Here is a 27,626-nt window from a genome sequence, read left to right as displayed (position 1 = left end):
GTTGTCCTGTAAATGCTGAATGAGCAATTGCGTTTAGAACAGAGGTTTAGACTTGCCTCCCAGCCAGCTACCTTGTAAGCAATGCAGGGTAATAGTAGTGTTTCTCACTTCTTTTTGTGACTCTGATGAATTTGCTTGTCCTGGGTCCCCCCATTTTCCATTGATGGTGAAGCCAGTTATGTTAGTGGGAAAAAAACATGGACTCACCTACTACCAGTCCCCAAAAAAGGGGATTCCCAGGACATTAGGTTGCTAGGTTACTGTCTTGTCATACGTGTCTGATTTTTCTTTTATGCTTTTCTCTAATTGACATACTGTTTGGAACGTTCATCCACTTCCAAATCTAGTAGCTCAGTTTGTATTTTTTGCTTCAGGAATGTCTGCTTCCTAACCAACTAGGAATTTTGATAAAATTTGATAAAGTTCCTACGTGTACTCAACATTAAGCAGTCTGCTCAGAATATTTCTGTACCACTTGTTTTTAAACAGTGGAATTCTTGGCAAATACTGTGATGTGACTCTCTCCTTTGCCAGATTTTAATAGCTATTTTAGTGCTATGAATTCTGATAACTAACCTGTCTTTTTATTGGATTTGGAGATGAAGTTTTAATTAGAAATAATTTTATATATGTTGGAAATGTATGATAATATAGTCTCAAATAAATGTCATATTAATATAATTCCTTAATTAACTTGTATAATAAAATTTAGGTCATAGAAAAAACTTATTTTTCAAATAAATTTTTCAAACAAAAAAAGAATATTAGATTAATCTTTGTTTAATTTCTCATTATAGGGGTATTGAATGGACGAGTTTAACTGGTTTTCTTTCTTTTTCTACCTCAACACCAAACAACATGGGATTAGTGAGGAACGAACTTCAGCTGGTTGATCTTCCAACAGGTTTGTGTATTTAGACTATTAAGATATTTAAAATGGTACCATCATATTGATCAAAGATGTTGCTATTTATAAAACATGTTCCAAAGTACTTTCTTTCACCTTGGAGTTTTTTCTTATTTATATATTCATTTTTATATATTCTATGTTTATGTGTTCATCTTTTGGTTGTTCTATAATAATTGCCTTAGAAAAGACTCATCATTGTTTGTATGCAAATTGTGTTAACACAAGTGCATGGTAAATGGAGTACCATTAGCCTGAATGGACAGATCCATAAATATGGTATCAGTTGTACTTTCAAGTACATTGTTGTAGATAACCAGAAGTACAGTTTTAAAATAAATCTTTGTAGTTACACTTTATTAGATTCTCTTTTAAAAATTTTGGCCTTTGCAGGAAACCCTTAAAAATCTTATAAATAAGGATTCTTTTTAAATGTTTAAATTTAAAACTTTTGATAATCTCTGGCTGGCTAAATAGGAAAACTTAATTTCGGAGTTTAAAGACTTTACAATAGGAAATATTCCAGTAAAGTAACTCGTTCACAGTTGTTAGAAACCTACAGCCCAGTGAGTTTCAAAATAAGAACTTGAAAATAGAGTAAGGTGAAGGTTTTATATTATTTTATATATAGCACATGGAATGATTTCAAATAGTTTTTTTTTTTTACAAAATTGTGGGGAGTTTTTTTTAAATGGCTTAGCAATATGAATATATGTAGATAGTTTTAACCAATAAGTTACATGTGTGTATAATAAATCATATATATGGTTGCTTCCTTGTATTCTCAATATATATTTCTAATTTATCGTTGTTCTTACTTGTCAGAGTATGTTACTAAACCTCAAAGAATTAGCCCCACTTTAGTCCAGTGTTGCTCTAGTCTAATTGGAAATGACCTGCCCGGTGACCCCTATCCCTACATTCCTGATTTGCCAATAAACTGGCACTGGTCACTGTAGTTACATGGTGGCCCAGGGATGAAATGCTGTTCTGTAGTATCATTCACTAAAAAAATGCCTGTTCATTTTTTCCAATCAGTTCAGGTCTAGGACTGTTAGATAACTTAAAATCTGTCTTTCACAGATTTATTTCTGAGGAACAAATTTCTAAGTAATAGTTACTGACTTTTTAGGTGGGACATTTAAATTCATAGATTATAGACTTTTACAGCCTTGTCTTCTAAGGAGGGCAGCCGACTAGCAGAGCCAGGAAAGGATATAGGGTGTTTGGCAAATAATAATAGTGAGATTCTGTTTGATGGCATTGAAGAGCAGGGAGACATATAGGCATCCATTTGTCTTTGAATTGAGTATGTTCTCTCTTTTGTTTAATGTAATAGAAATCTAGGAAAAGATATTAAAATATATTTGTTCAGGGACTTCCCTGGTGGCACAGTGGTTAAGAATCCACCTGCTAATGCAGGGGAAACGGGTTCGATCCCTGGTCCGGGAAGATCTCACACGCCGTGGAGCAACTAAGCCCTTGAGCCACAACTACTGAGCCTGCACGCCACAACTACTGAGACCACGCGCTGCAACTACTGAAGCCTGCATGCTCTAGGGCCTGTGTGCCACAGCTACTGAGCCTGTGCGCCTAGAGCCCATGCTCTGCAACAAGAGAAGCCACCGCAATGAGAGCCCACACACCACAATGAAGAGTAGACCCCGCCCGTTAACAACTAGAGAAAGCCCACGCGCGGCAACGAAGACCCAACGCAGCCAAAAAAAATGTATATTTGTTCAAACATAAAGTAGAACTTGCATTTTTTAAGTTACAGAAAACCATTTAGCTTCTTTGGCTATTAACTAATTCTTAATATTCCCCAGTTTCAGTTTATAGGGACCTTTTGATAGGAACATGTCAAAATATTGTAGTTGAGTATTTTGCACATGGGACAAGAAATCTTAAATACCTGTTCAAAGAGTGTTTTCTCCACTAGTTAGTATTTGTAAACATGAAAATATTTATATTACTTTGAATGTACCAGTAGTTTTTATAGTAAGTAGTTGCTTTACCATAGATGCATTAAAACTTTAGAAATTGGTATTTCTAAATTTCTAAGATTAAATTATTTGAAAGAAACCACAGAAGGACTTCAAGAAATTCTATAAAAAATGAAAATATATTTTTATAAAGTAGATATTTGAATGTAAGTAATATACTGTTGGTCTTTAACTTGTAATACTTTTGAATTTAGATTATTAGAAACAGCTTAGAAGCAAATGGAAGAGTGAACAGGAATAGAGGGTAGCACTGATCAAATTACACTGGTACAGCTTTTAGTTTCTTACATGTTTTATGTGCTTTTTTACCTTTTCTTTAATATTTGCAATTAAAGGTAGGAGCATTGCTTTTCGTGGTGAACGAGGTAATGATGAATCGCCCATCGAAATGATTAAAGTATCTCATTTGAAGTAAGTGTCATCGTAAAAAAAAATTCTCTGGTCTTATCACAAGGTAACCTCAAGGATTTTTTTATCTTTAAGAAAGTGAGAGTATGCATGCATGCGTATAGAATTTCTTAGTGATAGCAAACTGTGATGTGCAGCCATATCAAAGAAAATATTTTAATTGCAAAATTAAGTTGCTATTGCTTTTAATTCTCTACTTCTAAAAAGTCAAGGTAACTTATCTGAACCTTAACATTTCATTAGATTGGTAAAACCAGTAACCCCATTGTGTTCCACTATAGCTATGTTGATATAAATGCCTGTCACTCACTAAGAAATGTTATTTGTTGTCTGGTGAAATTCTTATTTCAACTTCCACCTCAGTTTGGGTTTACTGAGTAAAAGAATTCGTTTTCCTTATTTGTAATTTAGATCTAATTCCAGTAAGTTTCTGAGTTTTTTGTTCCAAGGAAAAATAAATGTAAAGCAGGATTATTGACAACAGAGACTGAATGAAAACAAATCAAAAGAATAAAGAAAGAAGGAGTAAGCACTCTGAAATTGTTTTTAAAATTGCTTTAGCTTTTCGAGGATCTTTGCATTTCCATATAAATTTTAGACTCAACTTATCAGTTTTACCATAAAAGCTTCCTAGGATTTTGATTTTCATTGCATTGCATCCGTGGATCAACATGGGGAAGAATTGACGTCTACCGAGTTTTGTGATTCATGAACGTGGTGTATCTCTCCACTTATTTAGTTCTTCTTTAAATTCTTTCAATAATATTGTGTAGTTTCCAGCATATAGGTCTTACGCATCATTTGTGAATTATTTTTTGCTTTTTCTTTGATGATATTATATATGGTGTTTTTTCTTTTATTTCAATTTTCAATTATTTATATACTGAAATAGTTAATTTTTTACTGAGGTAATATTTATTTATAACATTATGTAAGTTTCATGTGGACAGCACTGTATTGATACTTCTGTGTACCCTACAGTATGCTCACCACCAAAAATTTATTTGCCATCTGTCACCATACATTTGATCTCCTTTACCCATTTTGCCCTCTTTCCTACCTCTTTCCCTCTGGTAACCACTACTCTGTTCTCTGTATCTACATGTTTATTTTTATTTGGTTTGGTTTGTTTATTTTGTTTTTTTAATTTGTTTATGTTTTTTATATTCCACATATGAGTAAAATCACATGGTATTTGTCTTCCTCTGACTTATTTCACTTAGCATAATACCCTTATGGTCCATTCACATTGTTGCAAATGGCAGGATATTCTTTTTATGGCTGAATAATATTCCATTGTGTATATATATATATATATATATATATATATATATATATATACATACCACATCTTTATCCATTCCTCTGTTGATGGGCACTTAAGTTGATTCTGTATCTTGGCTATTGTAATTAATGTGACGATGAACATGGGAGATGCAGGTATCTTTTCGGATTTTTTTTTTTTTATTCTTTGGATAAATACCCAGAAGTGGGATAACTGGATCATATGGTAGTTCTATTCTTAATTTTTTTAGGAATCTTCATACTGTCGTCCATAGTGGCTGCACCAATTTACATTTCCACCAACTGAGGGTTCCCTTTTCTCCACGTCCTCACCAATACTTATTTCTTATCTTTTTGATAATAGCCATTCTGACAGGTGTGAAGTGATATCTCATTATGGGTTTTTTTTTGTTTTTTTTTTAATTGTTTATTTTATTTTTATTTATTTATTTATTTTTGGCTGTGTTGGGTCTTCGTTTCTGCACGAGGGCTTTCTCTAGTTGTGGCAAGTGGGGGCCACTCTTCATTGCGGTGCGTGGGCCTCTCACTATCGCAGCCTCTCTTGTTGCGGAGCACAGGCTCCAGACGCGCAGGCTCAGTAATCGTGGCTCACGGGCCCAGTTGCTCCGCAGCATGTGGGATCGTCCCAGACCAGGGCTCGAACCCGTGTCCCCTGCATTGGCAGGCAGATTCTCAACCACTGTGCCACTGGGGAAGCCCCCTCATTATGGTTTTGATTTGCATTTCCAAGTAATTAGTGATGTTGAACATCTTTTCACGTGCCATCTGTGTGTCCTTGGAAAAAAGTCTATTCACCTCCTCTGGCCAGTTTTTAATCAGGTTGTTTGTCTTTTTGTTGTGGAGTTGTATGAGTTCTTTATATATTTTGGCTATTAACCCCTTATTGGATATATCATTTGCAAATATCTTCTCCCATTCGGTAAGTTGTCTTTTTTGTTTTATTTATTGTTTCCTTTGCTGTGCAGAAGCTTTTTATTTTGATGTAATCCCATTTGTTTATTTTTGCTTTTGTTTCCCTTGCCTGAGGAGACATATCTAGAAAGATATTGCTGTAGGTATATGTAGATACCCTTTATCAGGTTGAGGAAGTTTTTTGTTCCTAGTTTGCTGAAACTTTGTATCATTGAGTAAGTGTTGAATTTTGTCATATGCTTTTTCTGCATTTATGGACATCATCATTTGGTGTGTTTTTGTTTTGTTCTTTAAGTTGGCTTAATATGGTGAATTATATTGCTTGATTTCTCAGATGTTAAACTTGACATTCCTGGGATAAACTCCACTTGGTCATGATGTATTAGTGGATTTGATTTGCTAATATTTTGATATATTGTTGGGTTTGATTTACTGATATTTTTTTAGGGATTTTTGCATCTGAGTTCATGAAGGATATTGGTCTAGTTTTTGTGTAATATCCTTGACTGGTTTTGGAATCAGGGTAATGACCTTGTAAAATGCGTTGTGAAATATTTCCTCCTCTTCTTTTTTCTAGGTGAGTTTGTGTAGAATTGATATTATTTCTTCCTTAAATAGGGCGAATTCACTGAGGAACCCATCTGGGTCTAGAATTTTTTTTGCAGTGAAGTTTTTAAATATAAATTCATCTTCTTTCATAGATGCCAAGCTATTCAGGTTATATATATATTTCTTTCAGTACGCTTTGGTAGTTGGTGTCTTTCAAGTAATCTGTCCATTCATTTCATTGAAGTTGTTGAATTTATTGATATAAGCTTGTTCATAATAATTCCCTTATTCTTTTAATGGCTGTGTGATCTGAGTAATGTCTCTTTCATTTCTGATAATCAGTAAATTATGTCAATTTTATTAATTTTTTCAAAGAAACGTCTGTGGTTTCTTTGATTTTTCTCCCTGGTTTTCTGTTTTCTGTTTCATTGACTGCCATGCTTATCATATCCTTTTGATTCATTGACTTCTTTATCATTGTGAAATAATCCTGTTTGTCTTTGGTAATATTCTTTGTTCAGAAGTTTGTCTGATTTGTCTGATTAGTATAGCCACTCTAGCTTTCTTTTGATTAGTGTTTGTATGGTATATCTTTTTCCTTCCTCCTATTTGTAACTTATCTCTGTCTTTAAAGTTGATTTCTTATAGAGAGCATATAATAGGGACTTGTTTTACTGTTTGATCTGATAATCTTTGCTTCTAATTGCATTGTTTAAATTATTCATATTTAATGTAATTATCAATATGGCATATGTCTTCATCTACCATCTTGGTAGTTATTTTCTCTTTTTTTCATTTTGAATGAATTAATATAGTTTATAATTATATTAGGTTTAATTTCTCATATGCAAAATATCAGTTAGTATAACCCACATAAGAACAAAAGTTCTTTGGAGGAGAGCCTCAATAATTTTTTTAAATGTAAGGGGGTCCTGGGACTAAGGAGTTTGAGAATTGCTCAAACTGTTTGGACTCCAGTCTCTTCTATTTCCAGTCAGTCTTGACTCTACACAAGCTTACTAAATTAGTACGTCTTAAACAACTGATCACATTATCACCACTGCTTCAGAACTCAGTGATCTGCTGTTCTCTGCAGGATGAATCTCTACACATGCTAGCACTGCATTTTAGGGTGTCTTAGGGATTTTATAATGTGAATCCAAAATTCACATTTTAGCCTTCTCTCTCATGACGATTGCTGTCGCATACTCTGCATTTCAAACAGCATGTTCCCCCAAACACCCTGTGTCCTTTCCTGTCTTTTGCCATTTATCACACTTGTAACTCTGCCTAGAATGCCATTTTCCTATTGTCAAAATTAATCTCAACTTTCATAGTGAATCTTTATAGCATTTACCAGATTCTCTTTTATATTAGTTATTTACATACATGCCTTTACTTGTTTTTATATTAGATATAATAAAAAAATGTAACATATTGCATTTGTATAATCCATCACGGTTTATAAAATTCTTTCATGTGTGCTGGTCCTTTTTTTTTTTTTTTTTTAATCCTTACAGTATTTAGTGAGGTATGTAAGACAGGTGTTGCCATTTTAAAGATAAGCAGAATAAAACTCAAAAGGTCACATGGTTTGTCTGAGGTCACATAATTATCAAGTGGGAGTCCTTTGATAACACTGAGCTACAGGGATCTTCCTACTCTGTCACATTTCCTCACTGTCGGCATGATAGAAACTTTACTTACTTTTTCATTTAATTTTTACGTAACCTGCATACCAATCAATCCATTGATGTGAGTAGTGGTATTTTCATGTGTTGATGAGAAAATTGAGCCGCAGGAGGGTTATTGTAAGATGTGGCACCAGGATGTGAACTCATGCCTTTTCTCATCACTCTGAGCTGGGCTCCTTGCCTAATTATGGCTATGTGGCTCTCACAGGTCATTTTAGAGCTTTACCTTCTTAGGACTATATTAATCATGAGGGCTAAAGGTTAGTTTAAATTCTCTTTGTTTAGAATGTGTCATCTGAGCTTTCTGATTCACTGAACTTTTTATTTGCACTGCTTGTGAAAATTTTGCAAAAAGAGGTTTATTTAGTAATTTTGTTTATTTTAGGCAGTATTTGGCAGTTGTATTCAAAGATAAACCCCTGGAGTTATGGGATGTTAGGACCTGTACCATTCTTAGAGAAATGTCCAAAAACTTCCCTGCAATAACTGCTTTGGTAAGTTACAATTTAGGAAGAAAACATTTTATTTAGGTATGTATATATGTGGTGAATATTTTTCTTTAGCTTGAATTGAAATCATTACTCCTGTGTATTTTCTTGTCAAAAATGTGTATTCAGAGAAGATGATCTAAACAAACGGAGATAACTCTTATTTTCTTGGATGGGTTAAGCTAATATTATATTAAATTCCAATTAAAATTTAATTTAGATATTTTGAGGAACATGATAAACATATTCTAAAATATTTATGGAAAAATAAAGGTCATAGTCAACCTTGAAAAAAGAGGAGTAATGTAGGCAGTATGGGTGGGGGTCGGACCCATCCTACCCCATACAGTACATATTATTAAACCATAGACATAAAAGCAGTGTCATATTGGCCCAAGAAAGAGAAATGGATCAGTATAATAAAGAGCTCATTAACAGACCCATGAATGTTTGGGAACTGATTGTACAGTAAAGTAGCTCACAAACCCAAGAGGAGGGACAGACTGTTTAGTAGACAGTATTGGGGAAACTGTCTCACTTTATGGAGAAAAATACTGGATCTCTGCATAATACCATATTCAGAGGTGGGCTCCACAGGATTAATGACCTAAATGTAAAAAAAAGTAAAGCTATAAAATTAATACAAATACAGAAGAATATTTTTCTATTCTGGGGGCAAAAGAGGATATCCGAAGCTCAAACCAAAAGGCAAAAAAATTGAATGAATTTGATTATATCAAGATTGGTGCTTTCTATTCAATGAATCAGACCATTGTCAAGGTTAAATATAGAAGACAAATTGAAAAAAGAAATTTTCCAGTGTCTAAGATGGACAAAGGGCTAACTAATCCCTCTAAGGGATTAGTATTGTGGGAACTCCTGCAGTGAAGCGACAGGAGCCCCAGTGGAAGGATGAACAAGCATGTGAGCAGTTAATGAATGGCAGAGAAACCTAAAAGGCCAACAAGCATGTGAAGAAATGTTCAAACTCATCGGTTTTGAGATGTGCAAAGTAAAATAACCATGATATACCTTTTAGACTAACAAAAATTGGAAAGCCAGGTAGCATCCCATGTGGGTGTAATATGGGCTGTAGGAATTCCTTGGCACTGCTGATAGGTATGTAGACCAGTGAAGCCATTCTGCAGAGCAAACTGGCAGCACTTAGGCAAACACAGACATCCTCTGTGTCCCAGCTGATCAGCTTCTGGTCATACAGGAACTTCTGTGAGGATATTGACTGCAGTGTAATTTGCCGTGAGGAGAGTATAGAGACAATCTGGGTGTCTTTTGCTGGGAAACTAAACTAAACTAAAAACTAGGCTAAAAATTAGCAGATGTACCTATGGAGTGTTATATAACATGCAGAAACAACAGAGGTGGGACTTGAATACATTGCACTGAGTAAAAAGAGTTAGAAACAGGATGAGATATATAACACACTACTGTTAATGCAGATCACAAATATGTGCATGTAAAATAACTACATGTTAAGAATTTATACATATGAGAGGATATTAGATTAAATGCATTAGAATAAGCAGGAATAAATAAATAAAAGGAGAGGTTTGGGGTGGACCTACAGATGATAATGGGCCATGATTGGAGGAGTGTGATCATCTCACCTTGCATACCTAAGGGGGAGGTGGGGAGGTAAGGAGTGGGAGATACCATAATTAAACGTATTATTTTCATTCTGTAAAAAATGAAAGCATCAAAAGTTTAAAACCTGTTGGAGTTGGCCATTAAGCTCTTTTCCCTTAAGCTGTAATTGAAGATTAGAGGTAGAAGGAAATAGAGGTAGATAATTAAAATCTTTTATCATAAGCTGTAATGAAGATGCATTCATTCAACCTTTCTAAAAAAAGTAAAACCTAAGAACAAATTGTGAATTCATGTGTAGTAATAATAAGTGACGCTGGGCAATGGCGGGTATGCCCAGCTCTTCTGGAAGGGTTCTTTGACAGAGAAACTGATCACTTGTGGGCATGTCTATCTTTGCTTCACAGGAGTGGTCACCTTCTCACAACTTGAAGAGCCTAAGAAAGAAACAGCTGGCTACCCGAGAGGCCATGGCCCGCCAGACCGTGGTCTCAGATACAGAGCTGAGTGTTGTTGAGTCATCTGTGATCAGGTACCCTGTTTCCGCCCCTGTCGTTTGTAATAGCCAAGTCATGGTTGGGAAATTGACAAGTGTCATCCCAAGGCACCGCTAGTCTGCTTTTGAACATACGTTGGTGTTTCAGTACGTGCTCATATTACTATAGAGTTAGTTTTAGTATTGCACTGCTTGGTGCAGTTTGCAGCAGTAACCTGTGCGGTAGCATCTGCACGTCAGCACCCGTTAGTGAACATGATCATTCTCAGTGCCCTTCTGCTCCATAAACTTCAGCTTCTGAAATTCAGATGAATGTAGCATGAGTATCCAGATGGATCATATTGTCATTTATGTTCACCAAAGGAAAGGTATTAGGAGTTCTAACTTATGTACCACCCCGTCCCCATCCCCACTAAATTTACAAATAAAAAACTTCAGAGAGAATGATGAGTCGAGGTAAGGCCTCTGTTCTGCAGCAGAAACAGCAAAAAGGCTTTTTTTCTTGTGTGAGGTCTAGATCACCACATTTTTCTGTGCAGGGTAAACGTTCACTCGTGGCATTAGGAGTAATTTGTGTTTTCCTATTATTGCTAGGCAAAGATTAGTTTCAGCCTTTCTTTTTTTAAAAATGGTTTTGACCTCCTGTTAATGCATCTGTATTTGGGGCGAGTTAATTAATTATGTCACTCTAGGGAAAAGAAATATCTTTATCTTATTTTCCTCTATCCCAAAGCTTGTTGCAGGAGGCTGAGAGTAAATCTGAACTCAGTCAGAACATCTCTGCCCGGGAGCATTTTGTGTTTACCGATAATGATGGCCAAGTTTATCATCTCACTGTTGAAGGAAACTCAGTGAAAGATAGCGCTCGGATTCCACCAGACGTGAGTCCAACCTGTGATTAAATCTTCATTAAGATTTCTTATCAAAGTCCTTATTGGTTCTATATCCAGTGAAGCCATAGTTGAGTTTGAAAACTATCTCAGAAAAGTGTAATGTAACTAAACTTTACTAAGGAGCTATTATCACTGATTAAACTTGTTCCATACTGCTAGAGAATAGTATTATAACTGTTTCGATTAAGTACTTAACCATGTGCTACTCATTTTTATCACTATAATAATCCATGAGGAATTATTTACATTTTATCTATGACAAGACTGAGGGAGAGTGAGTAACTTTCCCCAGGTTGCCCAGCCTAGTGACATGGCAGAGCAGCATTTTAAACCCAGGTCTGTCTGTCTGACTCTAGTTTCTCTTCTTTCCATTTCAAGCATTACCCTGAAGGATTTGACTAAAATCTAGTATTATTTTTGGGTAATAGTAATCAGGTTGTAGGTATAAAAATATTCATTAATATTTACTAACATATATATCCTCCTGTGGGCTTGTGGAGTTCTCTAACCAAGGTTTTGTAGTTAATGATTTGTGTCAACGTGTATCTCACAGGTTGTTTTTAATGGATGGATGAAGAAAATGTTTTTGTTAACGTATAATACTATAACCGTTAAGTGGAGGATGAGATGGTTTTTTAAATATATATATATTTATTTAAAATTGCCATCTAAAAATGGAATGTTGTAGTCGAATGCCAGCCCCCATATTTTACAGATGGTTCAGAGTCTCATGAGGTTGCAGTGAGGATGTTGGCTGGGGCAGGGGATCCCCTTCCCACATGGCTCACTCACATGGCTATTAATGCTGGCCGTGGTGAGAGGCCTTGGTTCTTCCTCACATGAACCTCTCCATAGGGCTGCCTGAGTGTCCTCAGACATGGCAGCTAGCTTCCTCCAGAGCGAGTGATCAAAGAGAGAGCAAAAGAAAGCTGCAGTGTCTTTTAGGACCTCGTTTTCAGAAGTCACATTTTCACAGTATGCTGTTGGGTCACTGTTCATTGTGGGAGGTGACTACCAAAGGACGTGAATACCAAAGGCAGAATCAGGTAGGGGGGTGGGCCTCTTAGGGGCTGGCTACCACATCTTCCTTATTAACAACTTTAGAAGAATTGAGGGCATCCAAAAAACCTTCATTAATAAAAATTGCAACTAGCATGTGAAAGTGCTTTTCAAACTGTAATTACATTTTTACTGTTATATAGAACAAGTCATATCTGAGACTTAGTAATGTCTATTTGAAACTCTCTAATATTGCCAAAAGTTTTCACTAGTGTGAAAATAATGCAAATGTGAAAAATTGATATTTGGTAGTTATAAGTAGGAGCAGTAACTTTAAGTGTGTAGCAAGAAAAGCTACAGTTAAAGGGTGTGGACATAAGAGTTGCAGTGTAATGAGCTGTCCTCTGGAAAATCAGTTTGCTTTCTTAGTAATATTCAGAGCTCCTCCTCTAGACTCCAGAGAAGGACCCATCTGAACTCCGATAGTGGCACTTGCAAATAGCCCAGTCTCTCTGTTTTCTAATCACGTCGCATTTGAGATTAGAATAGAAATAATCCAATAATTTTTGAGATTCTAGTTCCTCCCCACCCTAAAAAAAAGTTTAAAATTTTTTAACATTAGACACATGAATTTTCCTTTTTGTAACTGCTTCTTTCAGGATTATTGCACCACACAGCTTTTAAGATTCTACACTGTTTTATGGAGATCTGAAGTCAGGATATAGCAAGTCTCTATTCTGCCTGCCAGATTATTTTATTCCACAGCTAGAAGCAGCTTCCTCAAGGAATGACCATCCTAATAAGGATCCAGCCTTATTAGTGAAATTAGTGCATATTTTAGAGCAGATTATTTTTAGGGAAAGAGAATTAAGCATCTAGTATATAAAACATGAGAAATTTGTTTTGGTTCATTATTTTTATTTGCAGTAATCAAAATATTTTTCAGTGACTAATATGTAGAATTTAGGCAGAGGTTTTGTTTGTTTATTTTAATCCAATATTTATCTTACCCTCCTCCCAAATGTAAAGTATTAAACATTTGTTTTGAGTTGAAACTTCCCCTGAGTTTTGGCCCCAGAACTATACAGTATATAAAAATGGAAAAGAAGAAGAAAGCTTGACATATTTTAAATTATGTTCTCATGGCGAGTTTATAGTTGACTGACTGCCTTTATTCAGAAAATCAGAACAGCAGGAGAGAATGAATATCTTTGCTTTGCTGCCAGCCTTACTTCTGATCTTCTGAACATCATATTTTACATGTAGGCAACATATCAATGTCAACTAATAATACTCTATCATAGAGTTTTAAATCTTACACTGGTTCTCTTGGGATTATTTGGAGCCACAAAGCGAGTTTGTGCCACATCCTCTGAAAGCACCTTAGACTTTCCATATGGCTTATATCCCATCAACAAGCTCTTAGGTAGAAAGGTCTGGGTTGTTTAATTGTGCAGTTGTATTAATACATCACTTGTAATTCTAAGCTGGTAACACTGATTTCTGGGCAAATTTAAACTTTAATATTCTAATTTTTAGAAGTTAGAAAATAAGATTATAAAATGGAAAAAAAAATTTAAGACTGAAAAAGTAAATTTAAAGGCAAATTCTTAAACATTCTGTTAATATGGTCAGGAGAATAGAAATAAGATCTTTATACTATACAGAGTTCTATTTAACATAGCTTTCTAAGTTTTTTATTAATTGAATTCATTAAAATACCCACTTTTAATCCAATTTTTTCTTTTGTTTCTTGACTAACACTACGATTTATGCAGTATTTGGTGTGTGTGCAAGTCTATTAATAGCCAATTTGGCAAACCCTTGGAACTCTCCTACTTCTTACTATTGATGCCATGAGAACTAAACACGTGAATTTTTATATTGTTCTATAAATTAAGAAACAAGATTTCTTTTAATGTAAGTAGAGAATAAGTAGAAAAGTAATTGAGCAATAATATTATTTAATAGCTAACATGTATTGACTGTTTACTCTGTGGCAGGCATTGTCATAAAATCTTTACCTGTAGAAATTTATTAACACTAATAGGAACTCCTCAAGTTCTGTGTGCTTACCTTACTTTATTGATGATAAATTCTAGACACAGAAAGATTAAGTAAACATGCCCCAAATCACACAGCAAATTACATGATAAAGCTTGGATTCAAGCCCAGGCAGCTGACCCCAGAGCCCAGGCTCCTCAGCTCGCCATCACATTACCTCTGTGCATGTGTTAGATCTTGAAGCTCCTTTCTCCTCACTTTGATTTATTACAGTAGTGTTTCATTCTTTTATTTGTGTTTCCCTATGTAACTTCTCTGCAGAGCCTTCTGTGAATTCAAATTGTGCAGATGCCTTTAATACACAGTATCTCTTCACCTTCCTTATTCCAGAAGGCATCAGTGAAGCTCTGGATCCCCTTTTTCTTTCTTTTTTTTTAATTGAAATATAGTTGGCATACAATATTATGTTAGTTTCAGGTGTACTACATAGTGATGGATCCTCTCTTTCAGTAGAAAAATTGCTGAACAATTAGCTGTGAAACAGCTTTAAGTTTCCCCCAGAATAGATTTATTTATCCTTTTGCAGTGAGGGATAACTTGGAGACAAGAGCTCTCTTGAAAGGGTGTCCTTTCCTTCTCTTTTTTTCTTTCTTTAATTTTCTTTTCTCTGAAGTAGTTCTTCCTCAAAAGACATCCCTTTTCTATAAATCTAGTTCAGATAACAGTGTCTATCGAATTGAAATCTCCTGTTTCTTCTTAGTTGAAATCGAAATGCTAGGTAGCTCTTGTAGTGTCTGAACTCTGTTAGTGTTTGATGACGTTCTTACTAAAGCAAAACCATTTATAATTAGGTTTTATTAAAATATTATTTTATTATTTTATCACAGTTATTAAATAAAAATATTTCTCTGTTATGACTGCTTATAAGTGGTGAAATTGATGTGTATTTGTTGCTGTTGTTTTCTAGGGAAGTATGGGTAGTATTACCTGCATCGCTTGGAAAGGTGATACATTAGTTCTTGGAGATATGGATGGAAATTTAAATTTTTGGGATTTGAAAGGCAGAGTATCCAGGTATGAATCAAAAATGCAATCGTGTTATTTGGTTTAAAAAAAAAAAAAATCTCTTGGTATGGTTCCGTTGGAGGCTTGTGACTTGGTAATAAGCAGGGTCACCAAATATGGTCATGTGGAGCTTGGACCCTTGGGTCTCTTGTCACTGAACTTGGGAGGAAGGGCCTTGAGCCAAACTCTGGAGCATTCATAGAAGACCCTTATCTGCAGGTGGCTCATGCAGAAGTCCTGGGACACTATTCCAGCCATTGTTAAAGAGCAGACACTTTGTTATACGTGGCCCCTGTCCCAGAAAGCAGAGATTCTCCTGTCACATCACTAGACCTTGTCAAAAACAGAAATAGAAAGAGACATTGGACATATCTCTTGATGATGAGATATTACTCTACTTCATATTGGTGTTTTGGTTTTTGTTTGTTTGTCCTCAGAGGAATACCTACACACCGAAGTTGGGTGAGGAAGATTCGTTTTGCCCCTGGTAAAGGAAACCAAAAATTAATAGCAATGTACAATGATGGAGCTGAAGTATGGGATGCTAAAGAGGTAGGCCCAGCTCCACGTGGGTACGCTGCAAATGAAGCTGCTGGCCGCAGGAACTATGTATTTTTTTCTTCCTTCTGATTTAGAAATGAAAACTATGTAATGGGTTTGTCAAGCTGATTAAAAGTTTTCTTCCTTTAAAATTTTTCTTTCACAGTATTTCTGTTTTAAAGGTGATAGCCCAACAGATTTTTAATGTTAGCACTATCTTTGGGACCTTTAAAATGCAGTCTGCATGTGGAAGGTAGACTGCCAAAGACTGTTCAGTTTTGAACTGTAAACTGGACCTTTGCCACAGGCGCTGTCTTTCCTTGACTGTTTAATCCGGAATGATAAACATCTTCCTTTTCTTTGTGAAAGTGACAATCAGATTCACTCTTGAAGGTTCAGATGGTGAGCAGTTTAAGAAGTGGAAGAAATGTAACCTTTCGGATACTGGACGTGGACTGGTGTACATCAGATAAAGTGATCCTGGCTTCAGATGATGGGTGTATCAGGGTCCTGGAGATGTCCATGAAGTCCACGTGTTTTAGGATGGATGAACAGGAGTTAACCGGTATGGAGTTCTAGGGAAAGGATGCTTGGAAACCTGTCTTTATTTTGTACCAGCTGCTCTCTTCGGGGGAGAGAGATGCTTCTGTTTCATCTCAGTCTTGCTTTCTAGGAATCTGAGTTTAAGAAAATATTATATATTAACTTAAAGCTTGAGTGTTTTTATTGCTGAGATGCTAGACTCTTTGTAACTGCAGACGTCAGTCATTCCCCGACTCTGGTTTACCAAGCGCCCCTTCCTTGACCCTTTTCTGAGTGCTCTGTCAAAAGATCAAAGATGTTTACATTTATAAAAATGACTTCCACAGACTTTAGGAGAACTCATCAGAGGACATAAATCTAGTGATAAGGTGCTGCTGGCTTTTTAATAGTGAGCCTTATATCTTTCTCAACCATGCATCATGGAGAAATCACTTTGGAAAGTGTGCTGAGTATCATGAATTTTGATGCCCATCTTATGACTTGTTAAAGGGCCAGTCAAAACAAAATTAGATGATTGCACTACCTTACCCTTTTTTGTATGGTTTTGTATGGTTTATGCTTTGAGATTTTTTTTTTCCAGAATGAAAAATATTTTAGCAAAAATAACTGTGACTGTAAAAAAAGGATGAGAAGTTTGTGAATGCGCCCATCAATCTACTTGAAAATCAGACATCCTTCATTAAGTTTTCTCCAAGCATATATTTGGTGTACACTCTAAGCTATCTGATCTGTAAAAAATTTCATTAGAGAATTGTTTAGTCATTTACTGAGTTTCATCTTAGAAACTGTCAGCTCTGGGAATTGTCTATACCTTTGTAGAGTCGGTCTTTGGCGCATTCAGAGGCAATAGTGTTTTGAAAACCTGCCCCTTCATGTTATGTTTGTGCTTGAGGCACTACCAAGTTGTTGTTTATGTTGGCTGGGCTACCTTATCTAGGTGTGCTTTTGTTTTTGTCACTGCCCCACCCTGCCACTGTATTTGGGAACCACCACTTCTTATTCTGTAACCGTGTCTGCCATCTGCTGAGGCAGAAATTGAGCATTGCATTCCCATATCTGTCCTTGAGACACTTGCCAGCTCTGCAGAAGTAACAGGACTTCCTCCTAGGGAAGGACAAGCATAGATAATATTTTAAACATAAAGTTATTAAGGAAATGGAGGGAATTTCAAGGATGATTTTTCTTTTAATTTAGTTACTAATTCTAGGTAAAGAAGTGTGCAAATATAATCTAAATGTTTGAGAAGCTTTTCTTTGACCTTTAACTTAAAACTTGTATCTAAAAATCTCCGTAGCCAGGGTACTTATTTTTAAATTAAACTGACTACAGAATTAGAGCCCATCATTAGCACATGTTTAATACCATACCCGAACAGCTGACCGGCAGCCAGATTTTAGATTACATTTTTCTTTTAAAGTTTTCCTAATACTAAAAAAAAAAAAAAAAAATTATTCCTGTCCAATCTCTATGGGTGTGACCTCAGCCAGAAAGGGAAAAATGTTTAAATAATAATGGGGAAAGGTCAATAAAATTGTGCATATTTCCACATATTGAACTTTAAACTCAGAACAACACTCAATAAATGTTAAAGAATAAAAACTGGTGAGAGTGTAAATATGGAGTTAGGAAAAAGATGTCTGTGTTTGCTGCCAGATATGTGCTGATTTGAGCTCGGAAAAATATCAATCTGTTTGATATAATACATTCCTATTCTGAGGAATTAGAAATGTATTTTGGACTTACTGATGTCGGATAAAAATAAAATCATTTGAGGTCATAGGCAGTGATATAATATTTAATATATTTTCTTCAATTCTCCTTGATGACAAGTAGAAATATCATAATATATTGATTCAAATATGTTTTCCTAGAATAGCTTAGATAGTCTTCTTCTTCCACCTGGCCTTATTTACATTTGTCTGATACCTCCCCCCGCCCCCCATAAAGGGGGAGGTCAGACAAATGTAGCAAATTGGAATCCCTGTTTTTGAGTTGGAGAATCCTTCTTGCCCACTGCCAATTATCAGGGGCATAAAATGGCATAAAACAATCTTAATATTCTTTTTAGCAGCATCTAAAAGGAATTCAAGAGTATGAGACTTTAATAACATTTAGTATGATGCTGTTTCCAAGCACTTTAAATAGTATCACTATGGTGTCAGAGACTCTTCAGTCTCACTTTCTGCCCAACTCTTAGCCCCTGTGTCGTAAGTGGTGATTACATTGAATATACTCTCTGAGTTGCCACCAGACTTACACACCGTTCTCTGCTGACTTCTCTGTAAACTGTCTATAGCTGAAGCTTTATAGTAGTATGAAATTTTACTTATTAAAAGCAAAAACTTTTTTTGTCTAGAACCTGTGTGGTGCCCATATCTCCTTGTTCCAAGGGCCGCCCTCGCCTTGAAAGCTTTCTTATTACATCAGCCTTGGAATGGACGGTATTCTTTAGACATTTCTCATGTGTAAGTTTTTTGCATTTTTGTTTTCCTTTCCTAATTGATTTAAGATTGAAGGACACCCATGAAAATCAGCAGTGGCCTGTCTCCAGGGCTTATAGGGATTGGAACCTTAAAACCGAGCTGAGGCAGTCATGGCAGACACAATAAAAGAATCACTGATCTGCCTCTTGTCTTCACCCCTCTGGGGACTTTGGGGAAGCGTGAGCCTGTGGACAGCTGTGAGTACACATGCTGCTCTCAGGTGGCTTTGTGGTAGTCTTACTGTCTGAACATGGGGCATGGCATACTGAGTGTGAAGAGGGCCAGTTGAGGCCAAGAGGAATTTGGGGACAAGATTAATTCTTTTTAGAAACAGCATGAAGGGGCCTACTTCAGAGGTATTTTATGTTTTATAGTCTGCCTCATTGCAAAAAAATAGTCACATTATTAGTGGTTATTAGTTAAAGTACCACAGGTGTTACAGGACTTATGCCATGTGGAATGCACAGATAGGCATGGGTTAGGGGAATTAAAAAGATAATAATATGATGAGGTGTCTTTTCTCCAAGAAGTATCTACTTAAAGAAAAGAAGGGTCATTTTGCAGAGCAGAACAAGCAGATTCCTTTAGTCATTGCTAAGTTCCTTATTAACATGAATCTAAATCTGATAGTTTTTAGAGCTCACTGATAAATTTTCTGGTTTCTTGAAAGCCAAGGAGACTTTCTGTACTCATTTCTTGGTTTTGACTAAATAACATAAAAGCAGACATTAAAGATGATTGAGTAGTTCCTGAGTAGACTGTTGGCTATTTTGGTCTACAACCAGGTTTTTAACCAAGGACTACAAAGAAGTTATTTCTGTATTAATACAACTTTTTTTCTGGTGAAGAAATAAATCGTTGTAAGTGAAGAGAAAATGAACTCATTTAAAATCTTTTCTTGGTACAGTGATTATCCAGAAAATGAAGAAATAAAGAACCTCCTTCAAGAGCAGTTGAACTCATTGTCGACGTAAGCGCGCCAGCCGTGTTTTATTAGCAGATAAGAATGTGAAAAAGAAAAACGCAATGACTTAGGCTTTTTACAATTAAAATAAGCTTTGTTTTAGAAAATATTTAGTGGCCCACGGAGAGACCATTCTGTTCACAGAGGTGTGTTTCCCTTTAGAATCTTTGTCTTGTGGAAGTAAGGATCAGATTGCTGTGCGGTGGATGTCTTGTAGCTCAGCCTACCTCCAGCACAAGTCCCCCGCGAAGCCTCATGTTAGAGGGTGTACACAGGGTGATTCTTGTGTGTCCGTTTCCCTCTCCTAAAATGAGCTCTCTGTGTCAGGAGCTGTGTGTGCACTATTCTGGCTAAGAAATTAATATGCTCCCTAGAGCCAAGAGCATTTAAAAATATGTACTGGGAATAATATTGGAAAGGAAGTAGAAAAATATGGGTCCACAAGGAGTTCTTGGTAAAACATAGCATGTTTTTGCAATCTAGACTCTGCCACATGTATTTTAATATTTAATAAATTAACGATAATAGAATATTTTATTGATGTCAGATTCGAAATAATTACTTTATTGTTTTCTCTCTTCCAAGGTTAGCCTTTATGTTTAAATGGAAAAGAATAGATTTAAAGACTATCTTCTCTTCTTCCTGATTTATAAATATTCTATATTTGGCTATTTTAGAAATAGCAATTTATAAAAGCACTAGCCTTTCTTCCTAAATATTTTAATTTTTGAATACGTTCAAGAATAAATTCTGAATGCATCGTCTCTAAAGTATATACTGTTCCTGATGATTATCAGCAAAATCATTTTATCAACAATGACATTCTTGTTCCTATAGTTAGACAGCTGTTCATATTTTTAAAAACATGAGTTGAACTGCTTCAAGAAGCAAGAAGGTAAATCACAATTAGAGCCTTAAGCTGTGGTGGTTGATGGGTACTGCTTCTCCAAACCTAGATACACTCTAAGCCCTGTAAGCTTTTGCAATTTCAGGGTCACAGCAAAGTGACTTCTTTTGGAAGTTCTAAACATACCCTTTGGGTAGGATTTTTCATTTTAAGAGTATACTGATTTATCTCCTTTATTGTTGGATTCAAAAATGTTGTCTTGCCTTTGTCTGGATTCCTGTCCGCAGTGACATAAAGAAACTCTTGCTCGATCCGGAATTTACTCTATTGCAGAGATGCCTGCTTGTTTCAAGGTAACTCTGTTTGAAGTGTTTTGTGTAAGACACAGGGAATTTCAGGTTAACTCATTTCTTTTATTAAGGTTGTTAGTTAAGACCAAACTCTTTTGGATTTTAGAAAATATATCAGTTCATCCTTTATAGTTGGCTTACAATTAATTTTGAAAGTAGTACTACAAATAGGAAAAAAAAAAACCCACATTTTAAACATGAGATCTAGGCCTTCTCTATTGAAAAGACTCCCTCCTACAGACAGCTTTTTAAAATATCAGCTACAAAGTGCATAAATATACCTATATATATTGGTATGCCAATATTGGTATTAAATATACCAATAAGTTATACTGAGAAGTAATAACCTATACATTCTTACTGTACAGTAGAGTTGTCCCTTATAAAAAAAGACATTTCCCTCCACTCCCCAGAGAATAAATAGCATGTTATTTCCACACCTTATCTAGTCAGTTATTCCAGAGGAACTTCTTCCTTAGTTGGTCCAGATTGAAAGGTATGCTAATGGAAAACCAGGTAAATAATGGCCCAGGCTTCAGAACCATGGTGTTCCTCTGAACACACAACAAGGGGGGATTTGGGTCTGAAGGGGCCTCATGCAGTCAGGGCCCTGTGCTGTTCGAGACCCAGTAACAGGGCTGGAGGACTTGCAGCTTCACCTCTTCCGCCCAGCCCGGCACGTGGTCTTTCACGTGCCAGCACCATGCTCCCAGCACTTGAAGCTACTGTGGGAAGCCCCCATCCAGGCCCCGCTCTGCTGTGTGAGTTCACTGGAAACTTTGGTTTCACCCTTGCCAGGCTTTACGGCGATGAATCGGAGCTGCACTTCTGGACTGTCGCTGCCCACTACCTGCACAGCTTGTCCCAGGAAAAGGCAGCAAGCACACCAGCTGCTAAAGAAACTGCTCCTCAGGACAAAGTGAACAACCCACTAGATATATGTTATGATGTGCTCTGTGAAAATGCCTATTTTCAGGTATTATGTTTCATATATTAAAAACCTTTAAAGCTCTGTCTTTGTAAGTATCTTAACCTTGGGAAACTTTCGCACTAAGTAAAGGTCCATGTAATAGAAATGAGTCCCTTGGCACATTCACATAAAAAAGGATTGACTCAGTACTTGAAAAGCTCATAAATGCTTACAGAGTTTTTTAATAGACATTAAAATTTTATTATTAACAGTCTTCTAATTTTTTTTGGTCTTAAAATTTTTAACTTGGTTCATTTTAATTTTTTATAAATAACAAATAATAAATTTACTTGGTTTGAATTTGCTGTTCTGTATATATAAAGGTAGTTTAATAATTTTTTTAACCTCCAGTAGAGTACTAAATTACACATAGGGATTTTTCTTCCAGCGCTACTGAAGTGCCAGTTTCTGTAAGCAGGCAAACTTGCATACAGATTATAATACATTTCAACATTTTTTCTTCTTAGATTCTTATTAAATTGTTAGATTTCTATGAAGCTGATTAATAACCTCAGAAGTCAAAGTAATGTTTACTAAAATGACTTTAAGTATAATTTAAATAATTCAAAAGTTTTAAAATCCAGCCTCAATTTTCTCTCTCTTTTTTTTTTGAAAATTTCTGAAATTTCTAGAAATTTCAGCTGGAAAGGGTTAATCTCCAGGAGGTGAAACGGTCAACTTATGATCATACCAGGAAATGTACAGACCAGCTACTTCTCTTGGGTCAAGTATGTCAATTTTTATAACTCTTTTCATGTTTCAGGGAGTTCCTAGTTGATTAGTAATTTACAGCATTACTTACACCACACACACACACACACACACATACACTATAGTGTTTCCCTAAAAGTATAAAAGTATAAGTATAAATTTATGCTTTCTTTCAAAATAAGACCAACAAACATTCTGAGAAAACAAAGATATATGGTTAACCAGCTTGTAATTTTGGCTTCCATACTGTCACATGAGGCCTAACTAGTTTTGTTTTGTTTTGGTTTTGTCTTTGAATTGACTGGCACAAAGCTTACATAAGCACCTGTATAAACCAGAATGTGGTTTTACATTTGTCCTAAAGAAGCAGTGTTGTACTTTTGTTCAACTTGTATATACATAAACAGAGTGTTCACGAACATTTTTGAGAAAAGTCCTCTTTAAGCTGAAAACTTCAGTGTTCCAAATTATGAATTTTAAAAGGTTATGTTGGAGGAAAATGGCCTCGTAATTAGAAGAACTGTTTCTCTTATTAGACAGACAGAGCTGTGCAGTTGCTATTGGAAACAAGTGCAGATAACCAGCATTATTACTGTGATTCACTGAAAGCCTGCTTGGTCACAACTGTCACCTCGTCAGGCCCCTCCCAGAGCACCATTAAGCTCGTGGCAACTAATATGATTGCCAATGGGAAATTGGCAGGTAAGTCATGTTTTTGGGTATATTCGTCAATACTCTGGAAAATCAGACCCACTCCTGGAAAGTAATTGGTTATTAGGGATATTTCTTTCTTTTTTATATACACTGGAGAAAAGTAGAAAGATTATTGCTAGCAGTTTATAAGATGACCATATAATTTAATCATCTAGACCAGAGTGCTTTTTAAAGAGTAAATGGGGCACTATTAATAATTGCCAAGACAATAGGCATAAATTGGATAAACCTGGGCACCCTAAATGCTGAAAACCAGTGAGTGAGGTAGGCTTTACTTGTTTGTTTTCTGGACTGTGTTTGTACTTCCAACCCTGGTCATTTGAGTGGTAACATTGTAAAGCCCTATTTTAATATTTTAAAATTTAAGTCAGTAATGTCTCCAATAGGTGGGTATAAAATGTCCAAGAGCAGATGAAGTCAAATGGTGATTTTACCCTTTAGTGACTCGTCAGAGAGACAGCTCCAGTGTCACTTACGGGGCTGCTGTTTTGTCTTCCAGAGGGTGTTCAGTTGCTCTGCCTGATAGACAAAGCTGCAGATGCCTGCCGCTACCTGCAGACCTACGGCGAGTGGAGCCGGGCAGCGTGGCTTGCCAAAGTAGGTGATTCTAGTAGGTGCCTTGAACATTTGGGATAGAAAGTTCAGTCTTGAACGTTTGACTCAAGATTTAGAAGCATTTTTGTGGCTGCAAAGCGGCTTTGCGAATATTTTCTTGCAACTTTCATGCTCTTATTCTTTGAGTATAAATTACATCTCTTATTGCAAATTGGAGGTTGCATTTGTAGCAATTAAGTGAAAGCAGCTGCCTCCTCTCCCTACTGGGGTGTGAGCCCAGACTACAGCCCAGAGGTGTTGCCAGGCCTGTTGGTCCCGAAGGTGTGGGTCCCCGTCACTGCTGGTCATGATGCTGCAGCATCAGGGGGTGTGTAATAAAGCAGAGCCGAGCTTTGTTTCATAGGTACAGATCCCATTTCGATTAAATTCTTTTTTCCTTCTATAGTGCAGGATGTCTTTGTTTTTAACGTGGGCATCTCTCCCAGGTCCGTTTAAATTCAGAAGAGTGCGCTGATGTTTTAAAGCGGTGGGTTGACCACCTTTGCTCCCCTCAAGTGAACCAGAAGTCAAAGGCCCTCCTGGTCCTCCTCTCCCTGGGCTGCTTTTCCAGCGTGGCTGAGACGCTTCACAGGTACACCCAGTGTCCACGGCTGGTCAGGACCACCCGGGATTAACCACCTTACGCTGTCGTGAGGCTCTGCCGGGTCGATGGTAGTCCTCGGTGTCGGGAGTGAAGGGAGAAGCATACATTTTAGGTTTATTTAAAAAAGAAACCTAAAGGGATGGAACAGTCTATGTTTATTAATTCTTCATTTGGTCTAGGAACTGTGTTATTTTCCTACCAATATGCTAGTCACACCTAACAGGTACCTGTTTAAAAAGAATATTAAAAAAGTCTTCAGAGAATTGGGGACAATTCATCTTTGAGTAGAACAACTGAGATGAAGGCTAGAAAGCAGTAGGAAGGGTGAAGAAAGTGTGGCGAGTTGGAGGTGTCCCTTCTGAGAACCTTGAAGGGTAATTAATACTCATCACTTGTTATAGGACATTTTATTTATTTAAAAACTAAGGGAGGTAGGTTGAGGCAGATACTGCAAAAGCTTACTTGTTAAATCTGGGCAATGGGTACGTGGATCCTTGTCCTATCTCTGTAGATTTCTGTGGAATTCAACGATTTCACACATTTTTTTTAAGTATTAATAAAAAAGAGCGGGGGGTTGGGGCGTGAGAATTCTCCCTTCCTGTCCTCTAAGCCGGGGCTGAGAACGGTGCTGGTGCGACTTACGCAGCACTCGGGCTCCCGGGGAGAGTGTGTACAAGTCTTTACGTAGAAACGCGCCCTGGGATGGTTCTCCTCTCAGATGCCGTAAGTTACAGCACCTAACTCGTGTTCTGTTGAGCAGCATGAGGTACTTCGACAGAGCGGCCTTGTTTGTGGAAGCTTGTCTCAAGTACGGTGCGGTTGAAGTCAGCGAGGACACGGATATCCTTTGCCGGGACATGTGTGCTGAGGAGGAGCGGATGCCGTGAGCGGGTTTTAGAATCTCTCTCAGTTGTGCTGCCGGGGAAGAACTAGTCTATCGAGAAAGATCTGTATTCTGACCCTCCAGAGCCAGGAAAGAGGGAGAAACGAGAGAGACAGAATCAGAAAGAAGGTTGTTGCACCACCGGCATCAGCTGTGAGATAGACGGAGGGTCAGGAAGGGCTGTAAAGGGGAGGGAGCCCGAATTTTGTAATGTTTTGTTTGAACTTAAAAAGAAGATAGAGGAAGACTAGTTTAGGAAAGGTATAGGAGGCTGCTACTGGAATAAATGCATACTGGAATAGAATAAAAAGAAAGACTTGCTGTTATCCATAGGGACAGTCTAACATGGAACAAGACACAACAGCACTTCAGAGAGACGTGTCATGCAGGCAGGTCACTGTGGTCCACGTATGACCAGGAGCATTTCAGTTCTTCTACACGTCACTTGAGTCACATGTGTTTCTTTGAAAAGAATGAGCTTGAGAATCCAACTCCCAGGTCCTTGTGTTTGCAGAGGCCTTGTTGTTATATCATGGCACTTTTTCTTGAATTGTTACATTGTGGCCTCATTGCTACATGTCATGGTTTTGATTTTCTGTATATTTTTTCTAGAAAATTAAACTGAACTCAGTGTCATATATCTAGGCACTGCAGAAGTTGGCTCTAGTTTGAAGGAGCCATTTTGGATATTAGAACACAGTGGAACAGGGCTGTCTAAAATCCCAATACCCAGCTATCTGGAGCTCTTGCCTTGGGGCAGGCTTTGTAAATAGAACCTCTCAGTGAAGCTCATCTGCCCCTTAAACCACAGCCTCTCCGACTTTCAGACGGCACGAGGGTGTGCACGTGAGTTTCACTTCTGTCATCCTTCTTTCTCCAGTCGTTAAGTGCATTTAGACCTTGGAGAATCCGGGAGGATGTTAGTTGGGTCTTGTAGAAGGACAAGCTCTGGGCTCAGCTGGTGCAAGTGCAGGGACATTACACATTGAAACATCGCCTCCCCCGCCGGGAGTTGCCCTCCCCCAGGGAAGAGGTACCTGTGCTTCTCCCGTGCTGCCCTCCCGTGGACACTCCGGCAGAGCTGGTCATTGTTTCCAGCCTGTGGGAAGCTGGTGGAGCCCTTTTTGCCCTTCTTTTCCTTAACTGTGGTTTACAGAAACTCATCTCTGCTATATATGCGGATTATGCCCGAAGTTTGAAGAACCTCGGTTTTAAACAGGGAGCGTTTTTTTTTGCTTCAAAAGCTGGAGCAGCTGGCAAAGATTTATTGAATGAGCTGGAGTTCCCCAAGCAAGAAGTGACTGAAGAGTGACAGGTCAGCATGTACCGGGGCACCCGGCCTCGCGAGCAGTGGGCCGGGGCGTTGGTCTGGCTGTGGACGGTCACAGCCCAGGCTCATGCGGACGCCGTCCCTGCCGGGGTCCTCGTGGGCCGTTTCACTACCTGTGCACAGCAGCGTGTGAACATTCACACTGTCAGGAGCAGGTTCTAGAACCTGTGTTTCTCTCAGAGGAAGGTGGGAGCGCTTCAGATTTTGAAAGTATAACATTTTATGCTTTTGGAGACAGTTTTAAGAGTCCCTGGAAACACTTTTAATTTTTTTTTAACTTAAGATCCAAGCAACTGAATTGCTTTTCTCATTGACTAGATTTAAATCTATAGTAAAAGGAGTTTGTGAGACCTATTCTGAAATCTGTGCTTTGCCTGTGTTTATATACAGTCATTCCAGGTACAAACAGAGCAGAAACATTTAAACAGTAAAGGTGACTTACCATAGCATTCCTGGTTTTCTTACCTTGAAAACAGAACTGTTGATTTCCTGATTTAGGCAGTTGCTAAGTTTTGTAATTGCAGGTTCATAGGCGCATAGAGAAATTGTCCGCTTTATGTTTTGTCCAGTGTGTGGAGTCTTGTGTATTTGGATTTTAACTCCTGGGATGCGTTATAGTAACCCCCCCTCTGAAGGCGCTGTTCTTTAATAGTCTTTGTTTTCCTCCAGTGACTGAACTATATGAGATGTGACTGTTATAAATTATTGCTAAAAATTTAAATGTGTATAATTTACAGAAATCATAAATAAAAAGGGACTTCATCCCAG

General features: G+C 37.2%; 1 protein-coding gene across 2 annotated transcripts in view; it reads left to right on the top strand.

Moving 5' to 3' along the window:
• Positions 1–27,610, top strand: part of WDR11 (WD repeat domain 11) — a 54,992-nt gene extending 27,382 nt beyond the window's left edge. For both annotated transcript variants that reach the window (XM_061189189.1, XM_061189100.1), the window contains exons 12-29: positions 798–904; positions 3,246–3,321; positions 8,164–8,272; positions 10,276–10,400; positions 11,098–11,245; positions 15,228–15,334; positions 15,763–15,877; positions 16,259–16,430; positions 18,765–18,873; positions 19,799–19,861; positions 20,990–21,055; positions 21,851–22,028; positions 22,655–22,750; positions 23,270–23,435; positions 23,947–24,044; positions 24,488–24,633; positions 25,406–25,486; positions 26,684–27,610. In XM_061189189.1, coding sequence (XP_061045172.1) covers positions 798–904; positions 3,246–3,321; positions 8,164–8,272; positions 10,276–10,400; positions 11,098–11,245; positions 15,228–15,334; positions 15,763–15,877; positions 16,259–16,430; positions 18,765–18,873; positions 19,799–19,861; positions 20,990–21,055; positions 21,851–22,028; positions 22,655–22,750; positions 23,270–23,435; positions 23,947–24,044; positions 24,488–24,633; positions 25,406–25,486; positions 26,684–26,840 — 2,119 coding nt within the window. In that variant the 3' untranslated portion in view covers positions 26,841–27,610. The remainder of the gene's footprint in view (positions 1–797; positions 905–3,245; positions 3,322–8,163; positions 8,273–10,275; positions 10,401–11,097; positions 11,246–15,227; positions 15,335–15,762; positions 15,878–16,258; positions 16,431–18,764; positions 18,874–19,798; positions 19,862–20,989; positions 21,056–21,850; positions 22,029–22,654; positions 22,751–23,269; positions 23,436–23,946; positions 24,045–24,487; positions 24,634–25,405; positions 25,487–26,683) is intronic.
• The last annotated feature ends 16 nt before the right edge of the window (positions 27,611–27,626 follow it).

Source organism: Eubalaena glacialis, chromosome 1, assembly GCF_028564815.1.
Source record: "Eubalaena glacialis isolate mEubGla1 chromosome 1, mEubGla1.1.hap2.+ XY, whole genome shotgun sequence".
In the NCBI taxonomy this organism is placed as follows: domain Eukaryota; kingdom Metazoa; phylum Chordata; class Mammalia; order Artiodactyla; family Balaenidae; genus Eubalaena; species Eubalaena glacialis.
The sequence above is the reverse complement of the archived record's forward strand: the minus strand, read 5'-3'. Positions and strand labels throughout refer to the sequence as shown.